Raw genomic sequence first — 25,290 nt, forward strand, 5'->3', positions numbered from 1 at the left:
CTTTATTTAATAAAGCTTTGGTGAGTTTTGACCCTACCTCTTAGAAAATAATCTTTAACAAGGGCTCCTGTCATTAGTGTTTTCATATGCTTGAGGCTTCATCTGTACTTCTCAAAATGTTGCTGTGGTAAGTGACAGGGACATACATTTCCATAAAGAGAATAAATTAAAAGAAGGGCAGGTGTTTCTTCATTCTCACTAGTCCATCTTTCAGGACTTTTGTGTCAGGTATCACTTTGGTTTTTGAAAATGAACATGTCCGGAATGCAGACCTGTGAAACTAGTGAAAACTGGCTTGGTAACTTGTGTTTCCTCAAGGAAACAAACAGATGAGGAATCTAGAGAACAGTATCAACTTTCTCTTCCGACCTTCCAGTAATCCTATTATCATTTCAGTCTGATCCTTTGAAAATACCTCTGATTATTTACAAGAGAGGGCATATTTAGTTAACTGTTTTTCATCTGTCATCTTTAATCTTCAGAATTTCTCCTTTTAGTGGTTGCAGAAAGTATATCTTGAGTTTCACATACATATAGACAGGAAAAAAACCCACACATAGGTCCGGTTAATTTCATGAATTCTACTAGGAAAGCCCAGGTTTATGCAAAAACAAAATGTATTTTTTCCAGAGAAGAGATATGTGGAATTCTTCGTAGCAAGTTGAAATGACCAATTTCTTATGTCCACAGGAGAATACATGCTGAACAATGTTCTTCTTCGAGTTGATCATACAAAGGTCTTGTTGTTTTGCTCCTAAAACATGTCTAAAGATGAAGCCTCTGTGACTTTGGCCAGAAAGATATTGTATGTGAAGAATAGTTATGTTAAAGAAATTGTCAGTACTTAAGCATTTACTCCTGCCTCTCATACTGAACTCATGTCTGAAGCACTCTTGTAGCTTTTTTGTAAATCCTTATCTTAGTGAGTCCTTGTACAAATTCAGAATCTTATAAATTTTTCACTACTGGTTTTAGTATTTTCTAGAAAAATTACTGCTCTGAAGATTAGTATTTCAAAGACATTGTGGCATAATATGTGACAAATGGAGCTGCTCTCTCAGTAGAGAAGCTAAAGAAATAGATTACCTGCTTATCCCACTCAAGCTTTTTGTAAACATCCTTGGCTACATTCCCAGTAAAGGCAGGAATATGAAGCAGTTTTAACTAGTAGTTTCTTTAAGGATCCTGTTATGTGCTGAAACTGCAGCCCTTTGGGGTGGCATAGAACAGATAAGAAATGGACGAAACCAAGGGGAGCAGATACACTTGGACGACTAAAAGGAAGAATTACTTGTATAATGTGTTGCTGATGGCAGGCTGAGACACCCATCACTTTTGGCTGATTAACAGCTAATAAATCCCAACAAATATAGAGTATTTATTGTTCGTTTTCATTTCCTTGCTGATTTTCATTTCCAGCTATTAGATTGATCAGGTAGGATACTAGAGAGCCTGGATTTCTTTGGTCTTAAGGAAAACATAATTCCCAGAATATAGCAAGTTGTAATTCAAGTCATAAGTACTATTTATATTAATATTAGCAGTTACGTTAGACAGCCTAGAGTTTCTAAAAGAGTGCTGCAGTTTTATACTTGTTTTAAGGTTATGGGAAATCTTTTTGTACGTCAAAATAAAGGACATTATTGCTAAGTGCTATATGGAATGAAAATAAGTCTAGTGACTAATATTTTAAAATAGAACTGAAGCATTTAATCAAGATTTAATCCCGACCCAAAGCTGGAACTGATAGACTTATTTAATTCCTAAAACATCTTTGTAAAAACTGTAGTCTCTAGATGGGATTTTTCTTGGAAGTGGGCAGTTTTTTACCCTGTCACTGATGTTGTAGGCATATCTGATCCAATTTCATTGCCATACTACAGTATGCAAGCAAACAAAAGAAAGGGAGTAGTTTTGGATTCCTTCACTGTATCTGGGACTGTAGTGGAAAAACAAAGAAGTAAAGGTAATACTACAGCATAAATCAGTAATTGGAATCACAGGCATCTTTATATAATGAAGTTAGAGAATTTGCCAGTGTGCTGTCAAAGTGAGTTTCTCCACATGGTTGTTCTCTTCTGGAGATTTGACTCAATCAAAACCAGGAAGCTAACAATAATTCTAAGTCTTAATCTTCTTCCTCTCTTGAACATTTCTAGAATTTTGTAATCTAAAGAGTAAATCCCAAATAATTTAAATGGAGAATGGACCAACAGAAGCTGCTCAGTGGTATGACTTAACTGTGTTTGTGTTAAATGTTAAAGCAGTGTTTCAAGATTTGAAGATAGTAGCATGAATTTTTACCTAAGCTTTTCTCTGCTTGCTGTACAGATATCTCAAGCATATTTAAATTTCTTATTCTTTCCAGGAAAAGGAAAGAGGAAACTAATAAATAGAAACAAATGTTGATGTAGGTCATCATACGCTTTAAATGGAAGAACCCATTCAATCTAGACATCTCTGCAACAGCTACATTTCACTAAAGAGGATGTGTGTGTGTGTCTGTCTCTTGCCTGAAGGTAGCCATAAGAGCATTTTTTTATTAAATATGAAAATACTACATTTGATGGAAGTTGTTATGCTCAGGAAAAAAAAAATTAAATAGTTAACAACCATCTCAGCAAATACAACTTCCAGTGCTTCCTTAAGAGTCTTCAGAAACTCAGGCTCTTTTAGTAGGCACCAGCTAGTCTTGAATATCCCAGTCATTAAGAAACTGAGATGCTAATGAGTCCTGTGTGCTCAGGCAGTATTTACTCAAGCCAGAAACTCTTGGTTCCCAGGAAATAACTCTCTGGTTGATCTAAACCTGTACTCAGCTTCCATCCCTGGGTGTGGATATCCAGCCTTTCCCTTACGCTGGTCATGTGCTTATGTCATTGTAGATTTTATCTACAGTTCACTGAGTTACTGCCGCTGAAAACTGCCCCAAGGGGGAGAGTGCAGAGGTGGCAGCTCCCTCTTGACTTGGTTTCTGCTGGTTGGTTTTCTGGGGCTGTCCTTGCAATTCTTCTCTAGGTAGGTTTGACTCTTCAGAATGAGGCAGTTTCAAGTATTCTAATCTGAGATTGCATCAGTTGTAGTTGATTAATAGGCACACACTGGCATACAGTGGGTAAGTTTTGGGTAATGGGTACATAAAGAGAAAAAAAGAAGTGCCATACAATTCTTTAAATGCTGGAAAAAAAATGCACATTTGAAAACAATGTGCATCTCCCTCTGAATCATTTTCCATGTAGGTATCAAAGTGAGGACTTTCCAAGAATTATGTGTTAGACTGGATAAAATATGCTGAGAGTGGACAGGGTGCTTAAAGGAGTTAAACCTTAACATAGATTGTGCTAATAAAAATTGCAGAGAGGAGTGGTGCACATCTGAATAAATCAGCACATATGGGAACTGGTATGTATTAGTTTGGAGTGAAAGCTGAATTTTCAGTGTGTTAGCTATCTCTTTTTATAGTGAATCCATTTTGTCACATTTTGAAGGTGACAGGAATTTGCATCTTTTTCAAGTAAATTAGAATACTAACAGACACCACTTTACTGTGTCAAGACGTTGCTGTGGCTGGAAGAATGGCAATAGAAACTAAGACAAACAATTACAAATCATACGATTCCTGGGTGAATTCTGTGTATGCTAATAATTCCAAACAATGAAGAGAACAGCAGATAAAGCATCTCAGGTATCAAATAAGCCAGTCTGGTACAGCATTTAAAAGCATGGACACATGTGCTTAGATGCATTTGGCTGACCTTTTGTTTATTTTCTGGGAATATCACCACAGAGAATAAGACTGAAATTTCTGTGGGGTATATTTCTACAGTAATTCAGTTGTTTATTGTATATCATAGAATGAATTTTACATATATGTTTAAAGAAAAGTAAATGTAGTGAAATGAACAGTCTTTTTCCATCTCAGCTGTCTTATAGACTGAAACCCTTTGTATAGAATTCAGGCTCAGAATGCATGGAGTAACTTGGAAGTGACCCTGGAAAATAAAGTGCTGTTTTATGGAGTTTTTCATGCATTTTTTGTGTGCTTTTGTTTCATTTGGCATTGATTGTCTTTATACACTAACTCATAAATGTGGGTTTATAACTATTATTTGTACTTTTATGCTATTTTGAATCTTGCAGCTTTATTTGCAGTATTACTGTCTTTTTTTGTATAGTTAGTGTTGTCTAATGACTTATAAATACTTCATTCTACTAGAATTTTAATAATGCCATCTGTTCACTTGATGGAAAATGGCAAAGCACGTTGAAGCAACTGCCTTTTTTCTTGACAGCTGTATTTTTAAAGCTTACTATTTAAGTTTCCATTTTTTTCTTTAACAGTGGTACTGAACAGCATTGCAAACAAAAGGATATGGTTTTGCACTAATCTTGCTTTGTGAATTACATGTATGATTTTCTTTAGATGCAGCTTGGTTTTTTGATAGGTAATAGACAGTATTATTTTTTCTTTTCAGTGGAACTTGTTTTCTACCATGGCAGAAGTAAAGTACATCAAAGTTAGTAGCATAGAATCACAGAATGGTTAAGGTTGGAAGGGACCTTACAGATCATCTAGTTCCATATGATGTCTTTGTCCAAGTTTTTTGATCATTCTACAATCTGTCTGTCTCTCCTCGCATCTCCTCCTTTTGAAATTCTGTTCTGAAGCTCTTTTTTTTTGGCTTTTCTTTCCACTTTCAGTCTTGCCTTATTTAATTATGTTAATGTTTGTCTTTTGAATCACCAGCTTATTATGTAGTTCTGAGGCTGTTCTCTGGTGTACTTTTTTGTAACTTAATCTCACTCCTGCAATCACGTGTCAAAACAATTGGCCTGGTGTTTAGAAACGGTCAAGCCCCTGGTAACCCCTGAATTAATTAGTGCTGCTGGCCATTTATTGCTTGTGAAAATCAGATGGCCTTATATATATGCCTATGTGAGTGTAACACCTGAACGGATTAATTAACACAGCTCTCTTCCTTAACTACGTAGATGCAGAATATAAAGAAAGTGTCCAAGAAGCAGTTGCATCATGTAGATGCTTTCCAAATTCCTCTTCCAGGTAGTTGTGTGATGCTGTCTTAAGTAAGAAACTTTTGTTGGTGTTGACAGAACTGTGCGGCAGGCCTGTTGGAAGGAAGATGGGAAGAATGATGCTGTAACTGACAAAATATGAGATTCCTCCATCATGACTGCTTCAAAACTATTTTGAAGGCATGGGGAGAAGGGACTTAGATTATAAATTACCCTTTTCATACTTGCAGGAATAGATTTCTCAGTTGATTGCCTGCTCTCAGTGTGTGATCATTAGTAGTTCTCTTAGATTGACAATTTGGGATATAGACACAGCTCCTTATCCCAGCAGGTGGCAACTTCAGCCATGCTGAAGAGGTACAGTTGGCTCTGGTTCCCTTTATTCCGCTGACAGAAGTGGTACTTCCACTCTCTCTTTACTGCTGTGTTAGATATAGTTTATTAGCTTCCCAGCTGATTTCTTTATATATTTCCCCGAGTCCTTATTAGTATTTCAATTAATTTACTAACTGCATTGGATTTTGCTAGTTAAATAAAAAAGTATCTCAAGGTAGTTTTGTCTTGCATGAACACATCCAGCTCTTCATTCACTCTAAGCTTGTGCATCTGCATTTGCAGTTTTCTTTTGGACGTTTCTACATTTTTTTTTTCCTTGTTCCTTGATATCTGTCATGTGTGCTGTGATCAGAGAATTCCTTCTGAAACTGCTAAGGTAATCTTGTTCTCTGTGTGGGTGTGTGTCTGAGGCATATTTGCCTTGCAGCCTCTGAAAATGGGATGCTTTCTGTCACCAAGTCTTTCTCATAGGCAGAGGTGCTGTCATTTACCTCCCTTGCTCATGATCGAATGTTTCGGTCAGCTAGACCCTTACAATGGGACAAGCAGTTGTGCGTGATAGTACAGCCAGTCCTTTACCTGAAGTCTGTGTCAAAGTTTCTGTACTTAGAGTTGGTGTGCAGTAGATTTGTTGGAGTAATGGAGAGTGAGGATCTACTGGTAGGTATATTAAGAAATGAGAAGTGGGTCCACTGAGGTCTAGCTTCTGCCTGTTGATTTTTTGCAGAATCTCTTAGGGAACCACTGGGGATAAAAGGACTGAGTACTCTGAACGCTGATGTGCCAAGGTACTTAATAGTAATAATTCTTGATGTATGAGGACTGTTAGGTGCCGTGACTTTGCAACGTGTTCTGGTGCTGAAATGCCTGGTGTTGGCTGTCCCTGTGTGTCCTCAAGGCTTACACAAGACCAGTCGGAGGTATACAAACAGTCCATTTGGAACATTCTGTTTTCAGCCAGGAACAACTGGTATGTATCACATTTGCTTTTTAGCAAGCTCACTGTCCTGTATTACAGTCTTCATTAATTATTTCATGTATTAAATCAGAGATTCATTACATAGTACAGGGCCTTAAGATGATTCTGTAGGGTCACAAGTGGTGGAGTCCCCTCAACTTTGTGAATGATCATTCTCACTTGAGCTGTGGTAAACCATCATGCCTACCCATAGTCGGGGTATTTAATTTCGTTTCACTTCACGGAATGGGTTGTTCAGGACTTGTTTAGAGATTCATGGCAATCCTAGTGCATGTATCACTGCCTGAAAACCTTTCTAAATCTGGCCTAGTATCTTTGATACTGTACCTGCCACTCTGGAGAGGTAATATTTTGCATTTGCTGAAGTGCCAGTATAAGAATCCTGAACTCCACAGCATGTCTTGGATTTTGTTGTTGTTGTAAAGCATCCAAAAAGATAAATTTTGTTGTTATTTGTAATTTTTTTCTTGTATAATTCCTGTGCATTATAATTATCCATAATTATAAATCTTTATACAGTAAAACCGTCTAGTTTAGAAATTCAGTTGGTACTATCATTATCCTTCATAGAGAGCTATCTGTAATTTTGTAGTTAGATGTTCTGTTCCTTTACACTCACTGAAGTTATAATTATTTTTTTGCCAACATTCTCCTCCTTGAAAGCTAAATGTTTCACTCATTGCGGTTGGTACAGATAAGTAGGAAATGGTTCAATCTCTTGGTTTCAACCTGTTTATCGTGTTAGCGTAATATGTAATTTTTCAAAGGCTCCAAAGTCCTGAATTACCAGCACATTGTTATTCCTAAACACTCAACACACAGTCACTGAGAGCTTGATTATGATTACAAACAAATCAGCTGAAATATCCCAAAAGCAAAAAGACTTAATTTGGAAATTTTATTCTCTCACTTTTTCTTCTTCAGTATTATCTAGATTAACTTGAACATTTTCTCAGTTTTCAATCTCCAGGGTAAAATAAATAAAATGCATCTCTAATACAAATGTATGCATGTTGTAGTTGCAATAGAGTTTCTTCAGAGGGGTTGAAATTATTCCCTTGATGTAAATGTGTTTCAGACTGGATCACTACACCCTCCCATGTGGTAACACATCATCTCAAACTCTAATGATCCATTATACTTGTTGATGTTAGCAGAGTTTTCCTCTGGGGCAGTTTCTCTTGTTTCTTCTGTCAGCTGGTCTAGAGAGAAGAAAACTGCTCAGTCTTGATTTTTCTGCAGATATTGAGGATTTTGCTGTAAAGTTCAGTGACAACATTTTTTTTTTTCAGTGTAGTCAGAGACACGGAAACAAGAAAGTCAGGCAGCCTGCAAAGATTCTTGTTCTGCTTTAGATTCTCTATAGCAGGTAAAGGCTGGAATCTGAAAATATTTTAACAACTTCAAAAGAGTCTGGTAGCTTCCAATTTCATTATATGGACGTATTTTTCCCTGAAAAAAACCCATATGTTTCTAAACAGAAGGAGGTGAGAACCAGTAAACAAAAAGGTAGGGATAAGAACAAAATAGAAAGAATTAATGGGAAAAAAGTATAGTAAAAACATTGGTATCTGACACTCTTTTTCCCCAAGGTAAGTGTAAGATCATATTTTTCCCGACAAGTGCAAGATTATTATATCTCCTTGCTGTCACTGAGCTGTATGCAATATATCCTGCTCCAGAAGCTGAGAACCTCCTGAATTTTTTTTGCTGTTTGGGCCAATAAACCTTTGAAGTGTCTCTCCATGCCATGGATGGGAACTTTGTGGCACTGAGGTGTGTTCACTCTGTGATACCTTCCCTTGTCTTGTAGGGCTCAGTGTGGAGGATGGGCTGTATGGAGATGTTGGGGAAGGAGGAGGAAGAGCCTTTCCTTAAAATCCTCCAGAGATCTTTATCAGTCAGCAAGAGGTATTCATGGACTATGAATGAGCAAGCCAAACCCAAGAGGCCTGGCAGGGTCCAGAGAGTATGCAGAGTAATACAGGTTTTTTAAATATCCAAATGTCTTGCAATGGACAAGATCTAGTGTGGCTTTCTCACGTTGTTGGAGCTTTGTAAGACCTGCTTTGAGTAGTACGGAATTATAGACCAGGTTGGAAGGGACCTCAGGTATTATCTGGTACAACCTTTCTTAGCAAAGCATGACCTAGACTAGATGTTCCATCCCCCTTGTCCTGCTGAATCTTAGAAAGTGTCCAATGCTGGTGAGTCCACCACTGCCCTGGGAAGATTATTCCAGTGGCTGATTGTTCTCATTGTGAAAATCTTCCTTGTGTCCAGTCAGAATCTTCCAGGATTAACTTGTAACCATGAGTAACTTGTACCCATGAGTGTTCTTTTTTTCATGGTCTCCTTCAGCCCTGGATCACTAAGCATAAGGGGAATGCCCTGACATTTAATGCATAACAGCGTTTGTGGTTTCTGCGCACTGTACTAATTTTGTTGATTTTGATGGAGTTGTTTCAGGTATGTCTGAGTAGTATTTGAGCCTAACACCAATGTAATTTTTTCCTTCTCACTGAAAGCACCTGCTGAACACAATAAAATTTCAACTTTTGTGCAGTATATTGGAAGCATTCAAAAGTGAAGGAATAGCTCTATTCAGTAGTGAGAGAACAGCTCAGCAGTGTCAGTGCTGTTTCTGAAATACAGCAATTGCAGTAAACTTTAAGGATACCTTATATTTGCAACCAGCAGGACTCTGAGATGAAAAAATAGAAGAAAATCAAGTTTGATTTAACAAAAGTGATTTTGAAATTGTGCTAAGACTGGATGAGAGATTTCCTTCACCAAATATGCTTGAAAGACCTGTAATCAATTTTAAAAAAGCAGTCTACAACAGCTAGTGCAGTGAACACTAAGAATTGAATGTCAGGCAAGAAAAGTAGTAGATGCAAGCAAAGAGATGTAGCTGTTAAGTATGAGAAGAATTTTAAGTTGTTATACCTGCCCACTGTCTAGTGACTGTATTCCAGTAATAAACAATGATGATTGCACCTCGTTGACTGATGAGACAGATGACCTAACCAATTTAACACTCTCTTCATTATTTGTGTTGAATAGGATATGAAGTCATAGGCTAATTACCATAAAACGTAATTGTAGACTTTCTTGGTGAAGTACATTCACTGGTGGAAACTTCTTCCTGGTTCCAACATGATTGAGGTATATTCAATTTGAGAGACTTCTACAGAATTTTATGAAACTTTTAGCTGATGTGGGAAAGATATCATTCCACAGTTTCAGCAGCACATCAATCATCCAGGTATTTACACAGAAGTGGGAAGGTGAGTCTGTGTTAATTTTGAAGGGGTTTTTTTGATCGTAATTTTGCAGAAATACCCTGCTTAGATCAGCCAAAGTTGTCACATTGTGCATAGAGTTGAGAACTTTTTGTCCATGCATGTAGAAAGTGCAGAGCTTTGTACTGCTAAGCAATTTCAGAAACAAGGGATCTTCCATATGCCCATCTGGTCTCACAAGGACAGGTGATACTTTAATACGGTCCCTTTTGGAAATTTTCTGTGCAGAATAGGTTGTCCTGCAAAATCACTCCAAATGTTTCATCAGTTTTGTGAGGGCTAAAAAAAAAACGAGCTTCCAAATATGTAAGTTTCTTTAATGAAGTCAAATGCACGGTCTCCTGGCTCCTATTTTGTGTAGCTTCCTGTTTGCTTATATGCAACGGAGTGTATAAAACATTTAGGACACCTGTCAGACAATATGTTTCTCTGCTTACCGTCTGCAAAAAAGTGTTGGTTCAGGGCTTACTTATTTTCTGATCTGTGTTACTTTTTTAAGAAGAGGAGGAACTGAGCATCCTCTTTCAGGAACTTAAAAAAATATGGATTGTACTGTTGATGTAAAAAAGCTAGAATTCATGTTTTGTCCTGCTTAGGGGAAAAAAACCTAGCATGCAACCAGTGATGAATATTCCCTTTTCAATTTCTAAGTCTATATCTAACCAAACTGTCCAAGTTAGTTTTCTATGAAGTAATGTTACAAGTGAAATAAATCCAGACAGTTTTAGGAGTTAACAGTAGTATTTAACGGAGCTATCTCAGTGAGATTGTGCATTAAGAAGCAAGAACATTTTTGAATTATAGCTTTAGTTTTCCTTTTATATAGATGTGATAGTTGCCACTTTAGGAAACTCACCCACAGTTTAAGATGTCTTTAAACATCTTATCAATTCAGTGGAGACATAAGCTGCCAGATGCGGGGTGTCTGAAAGAAGGATGCAGCCTGTCTCAAGCAAGGATGAAAATTGCAATTACAATAGACTGACCAACTTAATCTGATTTATGCCATTCTACAACAGAAGTAAATTGAACCTGGTAAACTTTACTTCGTGGTGGCAAGATCAGTCTTTAACCAATCCACACTTGCTGATGTGGAGTTTCTATTGAAATGTGGGTGTATGATGCTTCTCAAGCGAAAAGAAGCAGCAAAGATATTTATGCTGGTCTGATTGCATTCCAAACAACTTGTGTCTTATTAGCTTGAAGGAAAAGGAGCCTAAAACATATTTTGAAAAGAAAAATTCTTATGTCAATCTGACATCTATTGTGTGGGAAAACATTCCGCGGGAAAAATGTGACCATACAGCTATCTGGGATCTCACAAACAGAATTAATCCTAAGCATTTGTTTGCTGTCATCAACAGTGGTGGACCAGCAGTAGTATTAAACTGCAGAGAGCAAAGAACAGCATAAGACCAGGGAGAACGTGCAATATATTTTTTTCTGAAAGAGTTCCTATGATAAAAATGAGAATTATTGCTTCCTAGCATTAAGATATCTGAGATATTGAAAGCTTGCTTTGCATTAAAGTTGCCTTTGTGACTACTCTTGACTAAGCATCTTGCAGTTCAAGATTCACCTTTGGTTTTGTTTGTTTTTCTTTTTTAAAAAGACATGCACAGAAATGCAAGTATGAAGTGAGGTGTTTTTTTTTTCTTTTCGATGTGCAAAATGAAATCTGTTTTTTCCTATTAAATGAACTATTACATCATTTAACACCCCTTCACACAACCCCCAAAAAAGAGAACTCCAAACCAAAGTAAACCTAACATTGTGTATATTGTGCTAAATAGAAAACTGAGCCTTCTGTGGCAGTTTTTCTATTCCCTTTGTTTTTCTCTACTTCTTCCTATCTTGCTTGTCTTAGGTTAGTATGGAAGCTTTCGCAGATGGATTTTGTTTTTAATTACCATACCAATTATTATGCATATCTGTAGTGTACTGTGCAGTTGTTAATTGTACAGGTAGTAAACCTGAAGTATTAAAGTCTGTTCAATTGTAAATTAGTTCTTAAAACCTCTCACTCGTCCATACCTCCTCCTGGTTTCAGTAACCTCTGAAGAGAGCTTTTTAGATAGTAATGTTTGCAAAGCTGTCAAGATAAAACTGAGTGTAACTATTCTTGTGGGCTAGGACATTTACCTGGTCTTGAAAGTTTAGAAAGTGAACCATTTTCTACACACTTAGTGGCTGGACCCCACAGCTCACTGTGGAGTAGAAGAACATTATTGTTCATCAGTAACGGTTAGCAAACTTGGTGTACGGGGATAGGGAAGTCCTTGAAATTTAGTTTCCTGTTTTTCTAGTTGTGGTATCAATGCACATTAACATAAGAGAGTTTATAGCCTCAGCTCAGCCAGGGTGTTCTGCTGTATTACTGATGTTTGCCTAATGCTTCTGGAGGACTAAACTAACTCTTCTCTGGTCTTGGTGTTAAAAGTACACATTGCTACAGCCTCAGTTCAGCAGAACAGCCAAATTAGTGTTTGTATATATAGTTATTTCAAGAGTTCATCACTTTATTTTTTGAACTGTTAAGAACAATGTTGGCCTATTCGGAGTGCCAGAACTAAATCATCCAAGTTTGTTGTACTACTCTGTGTTAATAATTATGTCAGGTAGCACAGAAATTTAAGATGTTCCCTCTAAATTCTGTGAATGGCAATACTACGAACTAACAGGATTTGGAGGTGACACTCATTCTTGTGTCATGGTTGATTGTATATGATGCCTAAGGAAAAAGTGAACTCCAACTGAAAAATTTTTAGTGGCTGGCACATTTTGTATAAGCTCTTTAACAAACATTTTCTTTCTCCCAGGGTGTTTATTTCCCTCAGTGAACACTTTCCCCTATCTGGCTGTTTTCCCACACAAAATACCATCATAAATGGAGACCTTTATATTCAAGTACAGAATATTTCTGTGGGATTTAACTGTGTAGCAAGCTGCAATTTATTGGTGTACTTAATGTCTCTGAATTTATTTTAATGGTTAATCTGTTTCTTTAAAAGCTTTATACTTTGCAGGGATAAAACTTGATTCACAAACAAGGGATTGGTGTATTTGTACCTTTCAAACAAACAGAATGCATGGCTTTTAAATAAACAAGAATATACAATTTGAGGGTATTTTTCATCCACCCCCATTTTCTTTCATACACTAACTAATCCTGTATTTTGGCTGTTAAAATAACTTGTGGGAAAAACTGCTCTTCCAGTGATTTTCCCTAGAAACCAAGTCTTAAATGAAGTGTCATACTCTGTGCTATGGATAAAACCACAGCGAAGCAGTGCCAGCACTGAGGCATCCAATCACTTGGTGTGTACCTGGGCCTTAAAGACTTCGTCTCTAGAAAAGCAGTTTGATTCATTCCAGATGCACAGGGTCATGTTTTTTCCCTTTACTCTTGAGGGTGTGTGTAAGTATCTTGCTAGGCCTTTGTTTTCCTTTAATATGGAAAATTGTTTTCTGGATCATTATGTAGTAATTTAACTTTCATCTAGATACATTAACCAAGTATTTAATGCTATTTTTACTGTTCTTCATCTCATCTTTTGCTTTTCTCCTTCCCCTAAAAATACCTTCTTTTTTCCCCACCACTTCATAATCCCTGAATTGCAAACCTCATCTGTGGAGTTTCGATACCAAATTTCCCAAATACTTTGCTTATTCTTCTTCTGAAAAAAAAAAAAAAAGGCATATTGATTATATATTCCTAAATTCTGAAAAATTGTTGTCTCTAATAATTGTGCCCATAAAACTTACCTTTAATGAATACCATAGGTGTTATGTTTTCCTTCCTGGTTAGCATGTTTCTTTTAACTTCCTCACAGAAAGAAATCAGAAGTTTTTTGGTACAAGGACAATCTGTCCTTTTTTATGTCTTGTACCCAGCAAAATCATAGAATCATAGAATGATAGAATAGTTAGGGTTGGAAAGGACCTCAAGATCATGAAGTTCCAACCCCCCTGCCATGGGCAGGGACACCTCACACTAAAACATGTCACCCAAGGTCTCGTCCAACCTGGTCTTGAACACTGTGAGGGATGGAGCATTCACAACCTCGCCGGGCAACCCATTCCAGTGCCTCACCACCCTAACAGGAAAGAATTTCCTCCTTATATCCAATCTAAACTTCCCCTGTTTAAGTTTAACCCATCACCCCTTGTCCTGTCACTACAGTCCCTAATAAAGAGTCCCTCCCCAGCATCCCTATAGGCCCCCTTCACATACTGGAAGGCTGCTATGAGGTCTCCATGCAGCCTTCTCTTCTCCAGGCAGAACAACCACAACTTTCTCAGCCTATCTTCATACAGGAGGTGCTCCAGTCCCCTGATCATCCTTGTGGCCCTCCTCTGGACTTGTTCCAACAGTTCCATTTCCTTTTTATGTTGAAGACACCAGAACTGCACACAATACTCCAGGTGAGGTCTCAGAAGAGCAGAGTAAAGGAACAAGATCACCTCCTTTACCCTGCCGGTCACGCTCCTTTTGATGCAGCCCAGAATACGGTTGGCTTTCTGGGCTGCGAGCACACACTGCCAGCTCATGTTGAGTTTCTCATCCACCAACACCCCCAAGTCCTTCTCCGCGGGGCTGCTCTGAATCTCTTCTTTGCCCAACCTGTAGCTGTGCCTGGGATTGCCTCGACCCAGGTGTAGGACCTTGTACTTGGCATGATTAAACATCATGAGGTAGGCATCAGCCCACCTCACAAGTGTGTCCAGGTCCCTCTGGATGGCATTCCTTCCCTCCAGTGTATCAACCAAACCACACAGCTTGGTGTCATCGGCAAACTTGCTGAGGGTGCACTCAATCCCACTGTCCATGTCAGCGACAAAGATGTTGAACAAGACCGGTCCCAACACTGATCCCTGAGGGACACCACTCATTACTGGTCTCCAGCTGGACATTGAGCCATTGACCACAACTCTTTGCGTGTGGCCATCCGGCCAGTTCTTTATCCACTGACTGGTCCACCTATCAAATTGATGTCTCCAATTTAGAGACAAGGATGTCGTGTGGGACAGTGTCGAACGCTTTGCACAAGTCCACGGAGATGACATTAACTGCTCTACCCCTGTCCATCAGTTCTGTAGCCCCATCATAGAAGGCCACCAAATCGGTCAGGCAGGATTTCCCCTTAGTGAAGCCATGCTGGCTGTCACCAAGCACTTTGTTGTTTTTTATGTGCCTTAGCATGCCTTCCAGGAGAATCTGCTCCAAGATTTTGCCAGGCTCAGAGGTGAGACTGACGGGTCTGTAATTCCCCAGGTCATCCATTTTCCCCTTCTTGAAAATGGGGGTTATATTTCCCTTTTTCCAGTCATCGGGAACTTCACCTGACTGCCATGATTTTTCAAATATGATGGCCAGTGGCTTCGCAACTTCATTCACCAGCTCCTTCAGGACCCGCAGATGGATCTCATCAGGACCCATGGACTTGTGCATGTTCAGATTTTTAAGATGGTCTCGAACCAGATCCTCTCCTACAGTGGGCCCAAGGTCTTCATTCTCACAGTCCCCGCATCTGCCTTCCAAGACTTGGGTGGTGTGGTCAGAGCCTTTACCAGTGAAGACCGAGGCAAAGCAGTCATTCAGAACCTCAGCCTTCTCCAAATCCTGTGTAGCCAGTTCTCCCGAGAGCTTCCTGAGGGGGCCTACGCTCTCCCTAGTCTTTTTATTACTTGCTATGTACCTGAAGAATCACTTCCTGTTATTCTTAATATCCCTAGCCAAGTTTAATTCTAACTGGCCTTAGCTTTCCTAACCTGGTCCCTAGCTTCCCAGAAAACATCCCTGTACTCTTCCCAGGCCAACTGTCCTTACTTCCATATTTTATAAGCCTCTTTTTTCAACTGAATTTTCCTCAGGACCTCCTTATCCATCCAAGGAGGTCTCCTGGCCTTCCTGCTGCACTTCCTTCTAGTTGGGATGCAACACTCCTGAGCTTGCAGCAGGTGATCCTTGAATATCAACCAAGAGTCTTGGGCCCCCCGTGCTCTAGGGCTGTATCCCATGGAACCTTATGAAGCAAGTTCCTGAAGAGGTCAAAGTCTGCTCTCTTGAAGTCCTGGGCAGTGAGTTTGCTGCACGCTCTTCTCACTGCCCTGAGGATCTCAAATTCGACCATCTCGTGATTGCTGCATCCAAGGCTGCCCTGGAGTGCCACATTTCCAACGAGCCCTTCCCTGTTGGTGAGCAGGAGGTCACACATGGTACCTCTCCTTGTCGGCTCCTCTATTACTTGCAGAAGGAAGTTGTCTTCCACACAATCGAGGAACCTCCTGTATTGATTGTGCCAGGCTGTACCGTCCTTCCAACAGATGTCAGGGTGGTTGAAGTCACCCATGAGAACAAGGGCCTGTGACCGTGAGGCTTTTCCTATCTGTCTATGGAGTGCTTCATCTGCAGGTTCTCCTTGATCAGGCGGTCTGTAACAGATCCCCACAGTAATGTCTCCCATAGCTGTTCTTCCTCTAACCCTGACCCACAAACTCTCTGTGGACTGCTCACCTGTCCCCAGACAGAGTTCCATACTCTCCAGCCTATCCCTAACATAAAGGGCAACTCCCCTTACCCTCTGCCAGGCCTGTCCTTCCTAAAGAGCCTGTAACCTTCCATTCCAACACTGCAGTCATAGGAGCCATCCCACCATGTTTCTGTCATGCCTATTATATCATACCCCCGTAGATGTGCACACATCTCTAATTCCTCTTGTTTGTTCCCCATGCTATGGGCACTTGTATAGAGGCATCTGAGCCGAGCTCCAAATGAAGCCAGCTCATTGGCTGGAGCAGCTGGGATATCTCTACATTGCTCAGAGCATTTATTATAGGTGCTGGCAACTGACTGGGTGTGTTGGGATGGAATGATGCTCCCCTCCCCCAACGCATCTAGTTTAAAGCCTCCTTGACCAGTCTGGCAAGCCTCCTACCAAAACTGCTTTTCCCGTTAGAGCAGCTCCACCAGCCCCCAGTAGACCTGGCCTACAAACTTGGGTCCCATGTTCAAGACACCCAAACCCCTGACTATGACACCACCCTTTTGACCATTTATTAACCTGGCAAATCCTCCTAGCTTTTTTTTAGGTTCTCCCCAGTATCCTGGAGAATTGATGAAAAGACAATCTGAGCTCCAGAGCCCCTAACCACCTCCCCCAGGGCTCTGTAATCCTTCTTTGTTCCCCAGGCTACTACTATCTATGTCCCTAGCACCCACATGTATCACCAGGAGTGGGTAATAATCCGTGGGACTTACTAGAGCAGGCAGCCTTTCTGCCACATCCCTGATCCGTGCCCCCGGTAGGCAACACACCTCCCTTGAGACGGGGTCTGGCCGGCAGACGAGTGCTTCTGTCCCTTTCAGTGTAGAGTCCCCTTCTACTACGACCTGCCGCTTTTTCCTGGCAGCACCAGTAGAGATCTTCTTTACCAGTGCATCAGCCGGCTGTTTCTGGCTCGAGTGCGCTTCCTTGTCAGCCCCCTGCAGGACAGCAAAGCTGTTCTGTGTGGGGACAACAGATTTAGGAGGAAGCTCCTTGCTTTTTTTAATTGTTCTCTTCCTCCTTTTTTTGCTGTTTTTTTTTTTTTTGTCACTAATTCCCAGCTTCCTGGGTTAACGGCCTTCTTCTTTCCTTCATGAGGCAGAGGGGAAGCTCGAGGCCCCTGCACAATTTGGGCCGGGAGCAAGCATTCCTGCTTCCTCTCAGCTTCCCTGACATCTCGCAGCCTATTGACAGCATCCCGCAGCTCAGCCCCTGCTGCAGGAGGACCTCCACCAGGGAGCACCGAGTGCAGCCCTGCCTATTGTGCACCCTCCCCTCACCAGACCAGTGCAGGCACTCTCCTCTCTGCACCCCGAGCTCTGCACTGCAGCCTCCCCTCTCATCGGCTCTGTCTGGGTGCCTACTCTGGCCACCGCCGGGGCAGCCAGAGCAGAGCTCCCAGACGAGGCCCTGCTCACACGACGAGTGCTCTCCGTCCCGCGCGAAGAGCCTCGCCCCACTCTGTTCGCCGCGCTCCTGGTCCAATAGACCCAGACCTGGATGGGGACTTCATGTGTTACCTTTATTCATCTTCTTAGTAAAAGAATGATTCATGAATAAAAAAAATATTGTAAAGAAAATATTATTTATTATAAATAAAGGAAGTAATGAATTGCAAGGCAGGAGCCTGACATGAGTATAACCTGTGTGTATCTCATGTTATACAAACTAAAGGACTGTATTGTATATGTGTGGGAAGTTTCATGTTGGGTTGATGCCATTTATAACATCTTGTTCAGACTATGAAATTGCGTTGTCAAGGATCTCAAAGAATAGGAAATCATGAATTGCTCCTTCTGATATTGGAGCACTGATTTTTTTTTTTATGGTGGCTGAAATAGAAATAATGTAGACTTTTATGCTGTGTAGTAAGCTTTCGATTGAGTGTATTTAGTCTATCTTCTGTCAGTGGAAACTGCAGTAGCAGTTACGTCGCACAGTGGTGTGAAAGCCACAGCATTGGGATGGTAGTCATTTATACTAGGCTTATTACAATAAATTAATTTTGATCCAGTAGAAGATCACTTGTATGATTTACTCATGCTTTTCAGCATATTTTCTGTTCATATCTTCTGTTGCTTAGTGTCAGAAATCAGATTTTAGAGAAGCTCATCTTAAATGTCAAGATATGAAGAGACTTTGCTGGTGATAAAATTGAAGTACTTGTAAATGTGCCTTTCTCACAGGGCACCTGTATATCCCTCCTTCACCTGGGGATGATTTTGGAGAAAATACAGCATAGGTGATACTATGCCTATGTCTGACAGAGATATCTGAAAAATCCACTTAATAGAGATGTATCAAAATATGTGTAAATTAAGGGCCACAGACAGAAACATACGATCTTTCTCTGTGTGATTAAATATATTTGGTGACTTAAAATTAATTTCCAAAGCATAGTAATTTGATTCCTAGTATCAAATAAAAGCTTACAAATACTTCCCTTCATGTTATAGGAGCAGCTAACCATTTCAGAAACAGCTAACCATCTGGAAGTTTCTTAAGGGTGTGTTTAAGCTGCTTTTGGTGGTGTTGAACTGGAAGTTGGAAGCTGTTCCTGTGACAGATATATTTTTGCTATATAACTGCTTTGCCTTCATTTTCAGAAATACTAGTCAGTATTTTAGCTGGTCCTCTGGTATTGTACCTGTGTTAGCTTTACATATTTAAATTGCAAAAAATGCCTGAGATCTGCTTGCATTTGAAAGGATAAAACATTCTAGTATGTGTGTGTATATATACGATAATTTAAACCCTTGTAAACAATGTGCTTTTAATGTGCTGTGCCAGATCACTTCAGTGATACTGTTCTGTTTTTGTGGTCACAAGGATTTCTTTTCCCCATCCAAAGAAATCAACAGGAATAGCACCTTTATCTTCAGAACAGAAAGTCTAAGTCTGCTCCCTAACTTGCTTGTGTATGTAGGATGTTGGTGGCATATGTTTGATAGTGAAGGGGCTTTACTTCTCAGACTATGCAATACTAACAGTTGCCTTACTGGAGTTTAAAATTAGTAGAATAATATAGGACTTACTGGTTTAGCTGACCTGTGAATTGACTTATGAGGTGTAGGAAATTTTGAATTCTTATTAAGTCAGGACAGAATTCCTGAATACTTTATTGTAATTTTAATTGATTTTTAGATTTAAAAGTTTAAAAGATTGTAAATGCACACAAGTCTTACGATATTTCAGTTACTTTATTGAACCATGTTATGTTTTGTGCAAAGATGCAGAAATTGTCTGAAGTTTGATATCTTGTTCTTCATTCAGTGGTGAAACTTACCTGCATGCCTAATTGTTTGTTTTGTTTCCTTTTAGATGAAACGACTCCTAAAGAAGTCAGCAGGGTAAGTTCTACTCTCCTCTCTAAAAAGAGGTATGGTCTCTTAGGCCTCCTGGTCACTTGAGATTATTTTTGTGCAGGGTCTGGTCAGGATTTTACTCAATTCTCCTTGACATATATCCACTGATAGTTAAAAAAAAAAAAGGGAGTATTGACTGACCAGAGAACAGTTAACAAGGAAAATAAGTATTAAGAACACTTGATTGGCTGTAAATAAATTAAAGGGTATTTGACATTAACAAATTTATAGTTCTCACATTGCTGTTTTCGTGATCCAGTGTCAAAAAAATTATTTTATGGAAACTAGGAAAATCATGGGAACTTTCAGCATAACAGCATAAGCATTTAATCAGTGTTACTACCTTGAGAAATGGCAAGCATAGGAGGAAACAAGGGAAGAAATATGCCCTATTTAATATCTGCCTTTGACATGTGCTGTGGTGTTCTTTAATTTGAAATATTTTGCAGTGTACTAAATGAAATATAATCTAAAATGTTCAGCAACATATTCAGTAATATATTCCCAACTCTAGCCTTACATCTGATTGACCCTGTGTCCTGCAGAATATTGGTTTGTGGTTGAGGACTAGTTAGGAGGATCTGTTGGAAACCAGTGCCTTTGCTGGGAATAACAAAAGATCAGCACAGGACAGTCTGTTGCCGTGAGATGCATGCAGTCAGCCTGAAGCGCCCAAATGTTATTTCATATGAGGGAGCCACTTACAGCTTTCTGAGGTGGAGTCATGGTCCTATTTTGCCCCTCTTCTTGAATGTCTTGCATAAACTGTTTCATGTTTCCGGGAGAAAGGCAGTACTGTCAGACACACATTAAAAATAAGGCCTATTGAAAGACTGCAAAAGCTGGCTGGGTGGTCTTGCTCCCAGTAGAAGTCCTTTGGAAAATACCAGCGTATGGAAGGAGTGGAAACAGGCTGGTGGTGGAAACTTCAGTTTGGTAACCCTGAGAGTAGAGGGCTGGCATGAGGGGGAATGCAGTTCGCCTCTTCCAATACTACAAAAAAGAAATTATGCCTAAAATTAGTCTAAAATTAGTATATTCAAGCAGGGTTTTTCAATATATGTGATGTACTATAGATGTATAAGGGTATTGAGAATTTAGGTGAAAAGAGTATGGTTTAGTAATTCATTAATTTATAGCACCTTTTTTTTGGTCATCCCTTGGTAGTCAACATTTACAGCAGTTGAGTAAGTGTATATTACAACTATAGTTGTTAAGTGTAACTAAAGTTTATTGTTATCAGTGTATATGCATATATATTGTTCTGCTAGGTTGGAAGGAGTCTTAGGTGACAGAGTTTAGTGCGTGGTACCCCTGCTCATGAGGGGGGTTGGAACTAAATGATGGTAAGGTCCTTTCCAACCCTAACTATTCTGTGATTCTATGATTTCAACGTAATTAAAGATCTACTTAAAAATCTTAGAGCCTTAATTATTTCTTTGGAAGCAAGTTCCTTTTATTTGTCATTAATTTGGTAAATAGATTCATTTTTACCTAAAATTCTGTAAAATGAAGTTAGAAAACATATCTGGGTTACTACATTTGAGCTATTTGAGGAAAAAAAAATAAAGTAAGCTCTGGAATCCTGAACCCCCAACCCTGAGTCTGCACTGCCAGTCGTCATCCCTTCTGCCTCTCAGGTATGCTGGTCCCAGCCATCTCAGATTGTCGAAATCATATATATTGTCTTACGAGTTTTGCTGAAGATGAATGGGTGTCACCTGAAGTCCTGGAGTCAGTGGGATGCAGATAATAGTTCAGATGATGTTTTCTGCATCGTTTTTTTGGGGAGTTTTAAGCTGTCAGTCATAGTGTGTACAGTCATGATGTGCACACTGTGTTACTCTACTTTTTAAAGAAAAATACCTGTGGGCACTTAATAATGCACCACATTGTAAATAAACATGTTTGTTATATTAGTTTTGAATAATGCCATATATTATAATGTAGACCCTTGCAATACATTATGTTCTTCAGTAGCAGCTCAAACAGATGCCAGTTTAATTAAAATCTGAACATAAATTAGAATTTAAATTGGGAAAGTTGTATGTGAGTAATGTTTTTCAGACAAAAAGATATGTTCATGCTGACTGAAGAATTATGAGTTTTAAGGTCATTAAGTTACAATTTTAATTCCTGAAAATGTCTGCAAGAAGCAGGTTATATCATTGGGAAGCAAAAGTAAAGGTTAGTGAAAGTAAATTTATTGCAGAATTAAATCATCACCTGCTTTAAAATATTAGCCATGGACCAAGGTAGAAATATGTTGAAAAAATGTGGTTTTCATTGATGGGTTGTTTTTTTTCCATCTTTCAATGTTGGGCAGAGTGACAACATGAGAACATTCATAGTCATATGCCCTGACATTGGTTGGTTCAATAGTCTCCCTTTCTGTTGTGCTTGCACAGAACAACAGCATTAAATTGGGGGAGGATATTATTTATTAAATTTCTTTAACCCCTTTCTCCCCCCCGGAAAGCCTGTCCTTTTTTCTTTATAAACATACCTATTAGAGCCCTGGGGCTCTAAATACTGAACATGTCATTTTTTTCTTTTAATCAGCAGAATGCAGTGGGATGAATGGTGTCCAATTTTTGGGTGAAAAAAAAATAAATCTTGAATTATTGGAAGGAAATGCCTGTATTTTTCAAGGGCATATATTGCAGTTTCACACTTTGAAAACTGAAGTTCTGAAAACTGCAGTGGTATAGGATCTGCATTTTTAATCTTTTGCCATTTTTAGAGGCTTAGTAGAAAAATGAAAATCAAGTAGCGATCTTGGCTGTCAATATTATGTTGCATGCTTTTGAAACAAGAAGGGAGTGGGAGAAACCTTCCACATACATTAAATTTTGAGATTTGTAGAACAGAAAAGAAGCTTTTCAAAATTTACTGTCTTTAAATCTGGTCTGCTGATGGCACTTTCATCAATATTTTGGTGTTCAGAAGTTATATGTAAATTTATCTGAGACTGGCCTGACATAATATCTGGTCAGAGTGGAGGAAGATTTCCCCATTCCTGTAGACTGTTTTTGGCATAATAACAACTCTGGTTGCAAAACATCTCATAAGCATCTGTGACCAAACAGTGAACCTGTGAACTTTTTTCTACATTCTAGGTTCCAGAATTTATGAAATATATGTAACTGGAGACAAAAATCACCGCATGATATAATATTGGGAGCATCCTTGGAAATGCTGAGTTTCTTCTGCTTACTTATTGTGCAGATGTGTGTTGGCTTTTCCCATTCATCCTAGTTACAGAAAGGGTTTCTGGACAGAGGGATTTCAGAAAGAAAACTAACTATTGAACTCTTTTGATGAAGCAAACTTAAGCTGAATTTTATACTTTGTTTTTGCTGGTTTATCCACAAAGGAAATGAAAATAGAGGAGCGTGAGTGTGAATACTAAGTGCGTGTGTATTCATGTACATCTAGACTAGCACTGCATTTCTTAGACAGTATTAGTGAAAACAGTGTGCATCAGAGACATGTTATTCTTTTCAGTTGGCAAAAATAACCCCATTCCTACATGAACTATAGCCAGAATTTTGTTCTACGTGCTGCTAAGTTTCCCATGATCACTGTGTGCTCTTTTGTACCGCAGATTCTGAAGTTTAAACAAAAATACTTCATGTTCCCGATATGATCACAGCAAAATTAGCTGTTGTTCATTTTGCTTAATGACTTTCCATTCCATGTTTACTTGAACAATACTTCCAGTGAAGCTGCTTTTTGGCAAGTACCTTTGCTTTGTAAACTCCAGTGATGCAACAGCAAATCACTTTGCAGAAGTTTACCGTATAAACATCAGAAAATTATTACCTAGCAAGTGACTAGCTCATTTATAGTACTTTCTTCTTGGAAACAGGAATAATACTTTAATCATCCCCTTTCCCCTTTTTGGACTTGGAGCTTTTGGCAGCTGCCTTGGCACCAGCTAGCACCCAGCACAGTATGTCACTGACAGTTACAGAATTAGCAAGTGTGTTTTCAGTAAATAGTTGCAGTAATTGCATGCATCTTCACCATGCAAATGATAATAAAAGTTTTTGCTTTTTATGACATGTTGGCAAAGCAAGCTCATCTTTGCAGTATTTCCTTATTAAAGATGTGATTTGAATGTTTTCACACAGTCTCAGAGCTGAAAACTGCAACAAATTAATCAAAAGTAAGGGGAACTAGAGCAAACATACATACTTAGCCTTTAGGAGTGATGGCATTGCACCCATTGTTATGAGAAGATGCTTGTGTAAGCTGATGTCTTTATAAAGAAAATCTTGTGGATACCGTGGCGATGATAAGCAACAGGGGTAGGAAAATGAGGAAGTTTATTTTTAATTTTGTACATGATGTCTTTAGAGTGCTTGCAAGTCAAGTATTAGGAGGGAATGTGATTTTTATAAAAAGCTTTTTAAAACGAGGAGCAGTATTCAGTCTTGTCACGTTAAAATGAAGCTCATTATGCTATTTTATTATATAACCTAGAGAGGTGATATAATTGAGATATTAATGCAGTTTTATGAGCCTTACAGTTAATAACAGCTTATATAGTTACTTCTGTGCAATCATAATGTTCTTTTCTCATAATCCAAGTCTTTGGTTTTTATTACGTATTTTTCCTATTATTAGGGAAGCAATTTGTTTCAGTGTTGCCACTTGATAACAGGGAAGGAGCTGATGTAATGATTAGAATTGGATGCCAGTGAATGGGGGCTATTTAGCAAGAAGCTTCTCCTAGGGAAGGTGTTTTCGCCATCTCTCCAAGTCTGTGAAATCAGCTATGTAAACAGGCTATGAAACATGTGCCTTCAAAACTAGTGAGCCCTTTCTGTGCAGAGTGAGAGAGCTGATTTGTGTATTTTGACATAGTAGGGCCCATCCCGCCAAATGCCATCTTGTATTTTTCCTTCTTTGCTTTTGTCATGAGTGGTGTTTGGTGTATGAACAAACAATTCACCTGTGTATGGTGTCTCAATGTTAAACTTTATTTACTGAGCAAGTTCTAACCCATGTCCTCTGCAGTCAAAACAAGAATAGACGTCAGACGAATTGTGTAGAAACAGTTTTCTCTGAGGCTATGTAAAAGTATTAGAATTAATCACAGTTCAGTCTGCTCTTTATAGCTTCTTGCTTTTCAGTGTCCAAGTTTAGACAAAGCTGGTTACTCCAGCCAATCCTGGTTACCCCTTCTGGGGTTTTTTAGAGCAGAGAGATTTTTCTGAGCTTCCTCTCCAAGCTCTCTGCTCCCATGAAAGCTGGCTCTGCACTGTAAGCTTGCTTACAACACTCTGTCCACTGTTTATTTTCAGTCTGAGAATTTGACATCCTTTGGCTCAGCATGTCCACCTTGAAGCAAAGTAGCAGTATTGCTCCCTTTCTATAGGTTTTCTTTGTAGTATTTTTTTTGTTGTTGGTGTTTTTTTTTGTGTTTGGTTGTTGTTTGTTTGTTTTTTTTTGTTGTTGTCGTTTTGTTTGTTTGTTTGTTTGTTTTACTTTTGTAATGATGAAGTCCAAGTCCATATTTTTGTTGTTTCACATGTGCGGTTTAGATGTATTTTCACTGTTAGTAGAACACAGTTAATCTCTTAGTTATCTGTGCCCCAAAATTAGAAGCACCAGATTCTATTCTAGATGTGAACTAGCCATCAGTGCAGCTGTGTGTCCTTTTCCCAATTTACTTAATGGTTTAGTTAAATATTTATTTATTTATTTTTCTGCAA

The 25,290-nt window shown here is 39.0% G+C and overlaps 1 protein-coding gene across 5 annotated transcripts in view; it reads left to right on the forward strand.

Annotated features, from left to right (window-relative positions):
* PDE10A (phosphodiesterase 10A) overlaps window positions 1-25,290 on the forward strand; it is a 369,406-nt gene that overhangs the window by 277,278 nt on the left and 66,838 nt on the right. For all 5 annotated transcript variants that reach the window (XM_061471384.1, XM_061471382.1, XM_061471381.1 and 2 more), the window contains exon 3: window positions 19,524-19,552. In XM_061471384.1, coding sequence (XP_061327368.1) covers window positions 19,524-19,552 — 29 coding nt within the window. The remainder of the gene's footprint in view (window positions 1-19,523; window positions 19,553-25,290) is intronic.

The sequence above is a fragment of the Pezoporus flaviventris genome, unplaced genomic scaffold (assembly GCF_033815535.1).
Source record: "Pezoporus flaviventris isolate CSIRO_AGI_PZ_B2104156 unplaced genomic scaffold, CSIRO_AGI_Pfla_v1 ptg000066l, whole genome shotgun sequence".
In the NCBI taxonomy this organism is placed as follows: domain Eukaryota; kingdom Metazoa; phylum Chordata; class Aves; order Psittaciformes; family Psittacidae; genus Pezoporus; species Pezoporus flaviventris.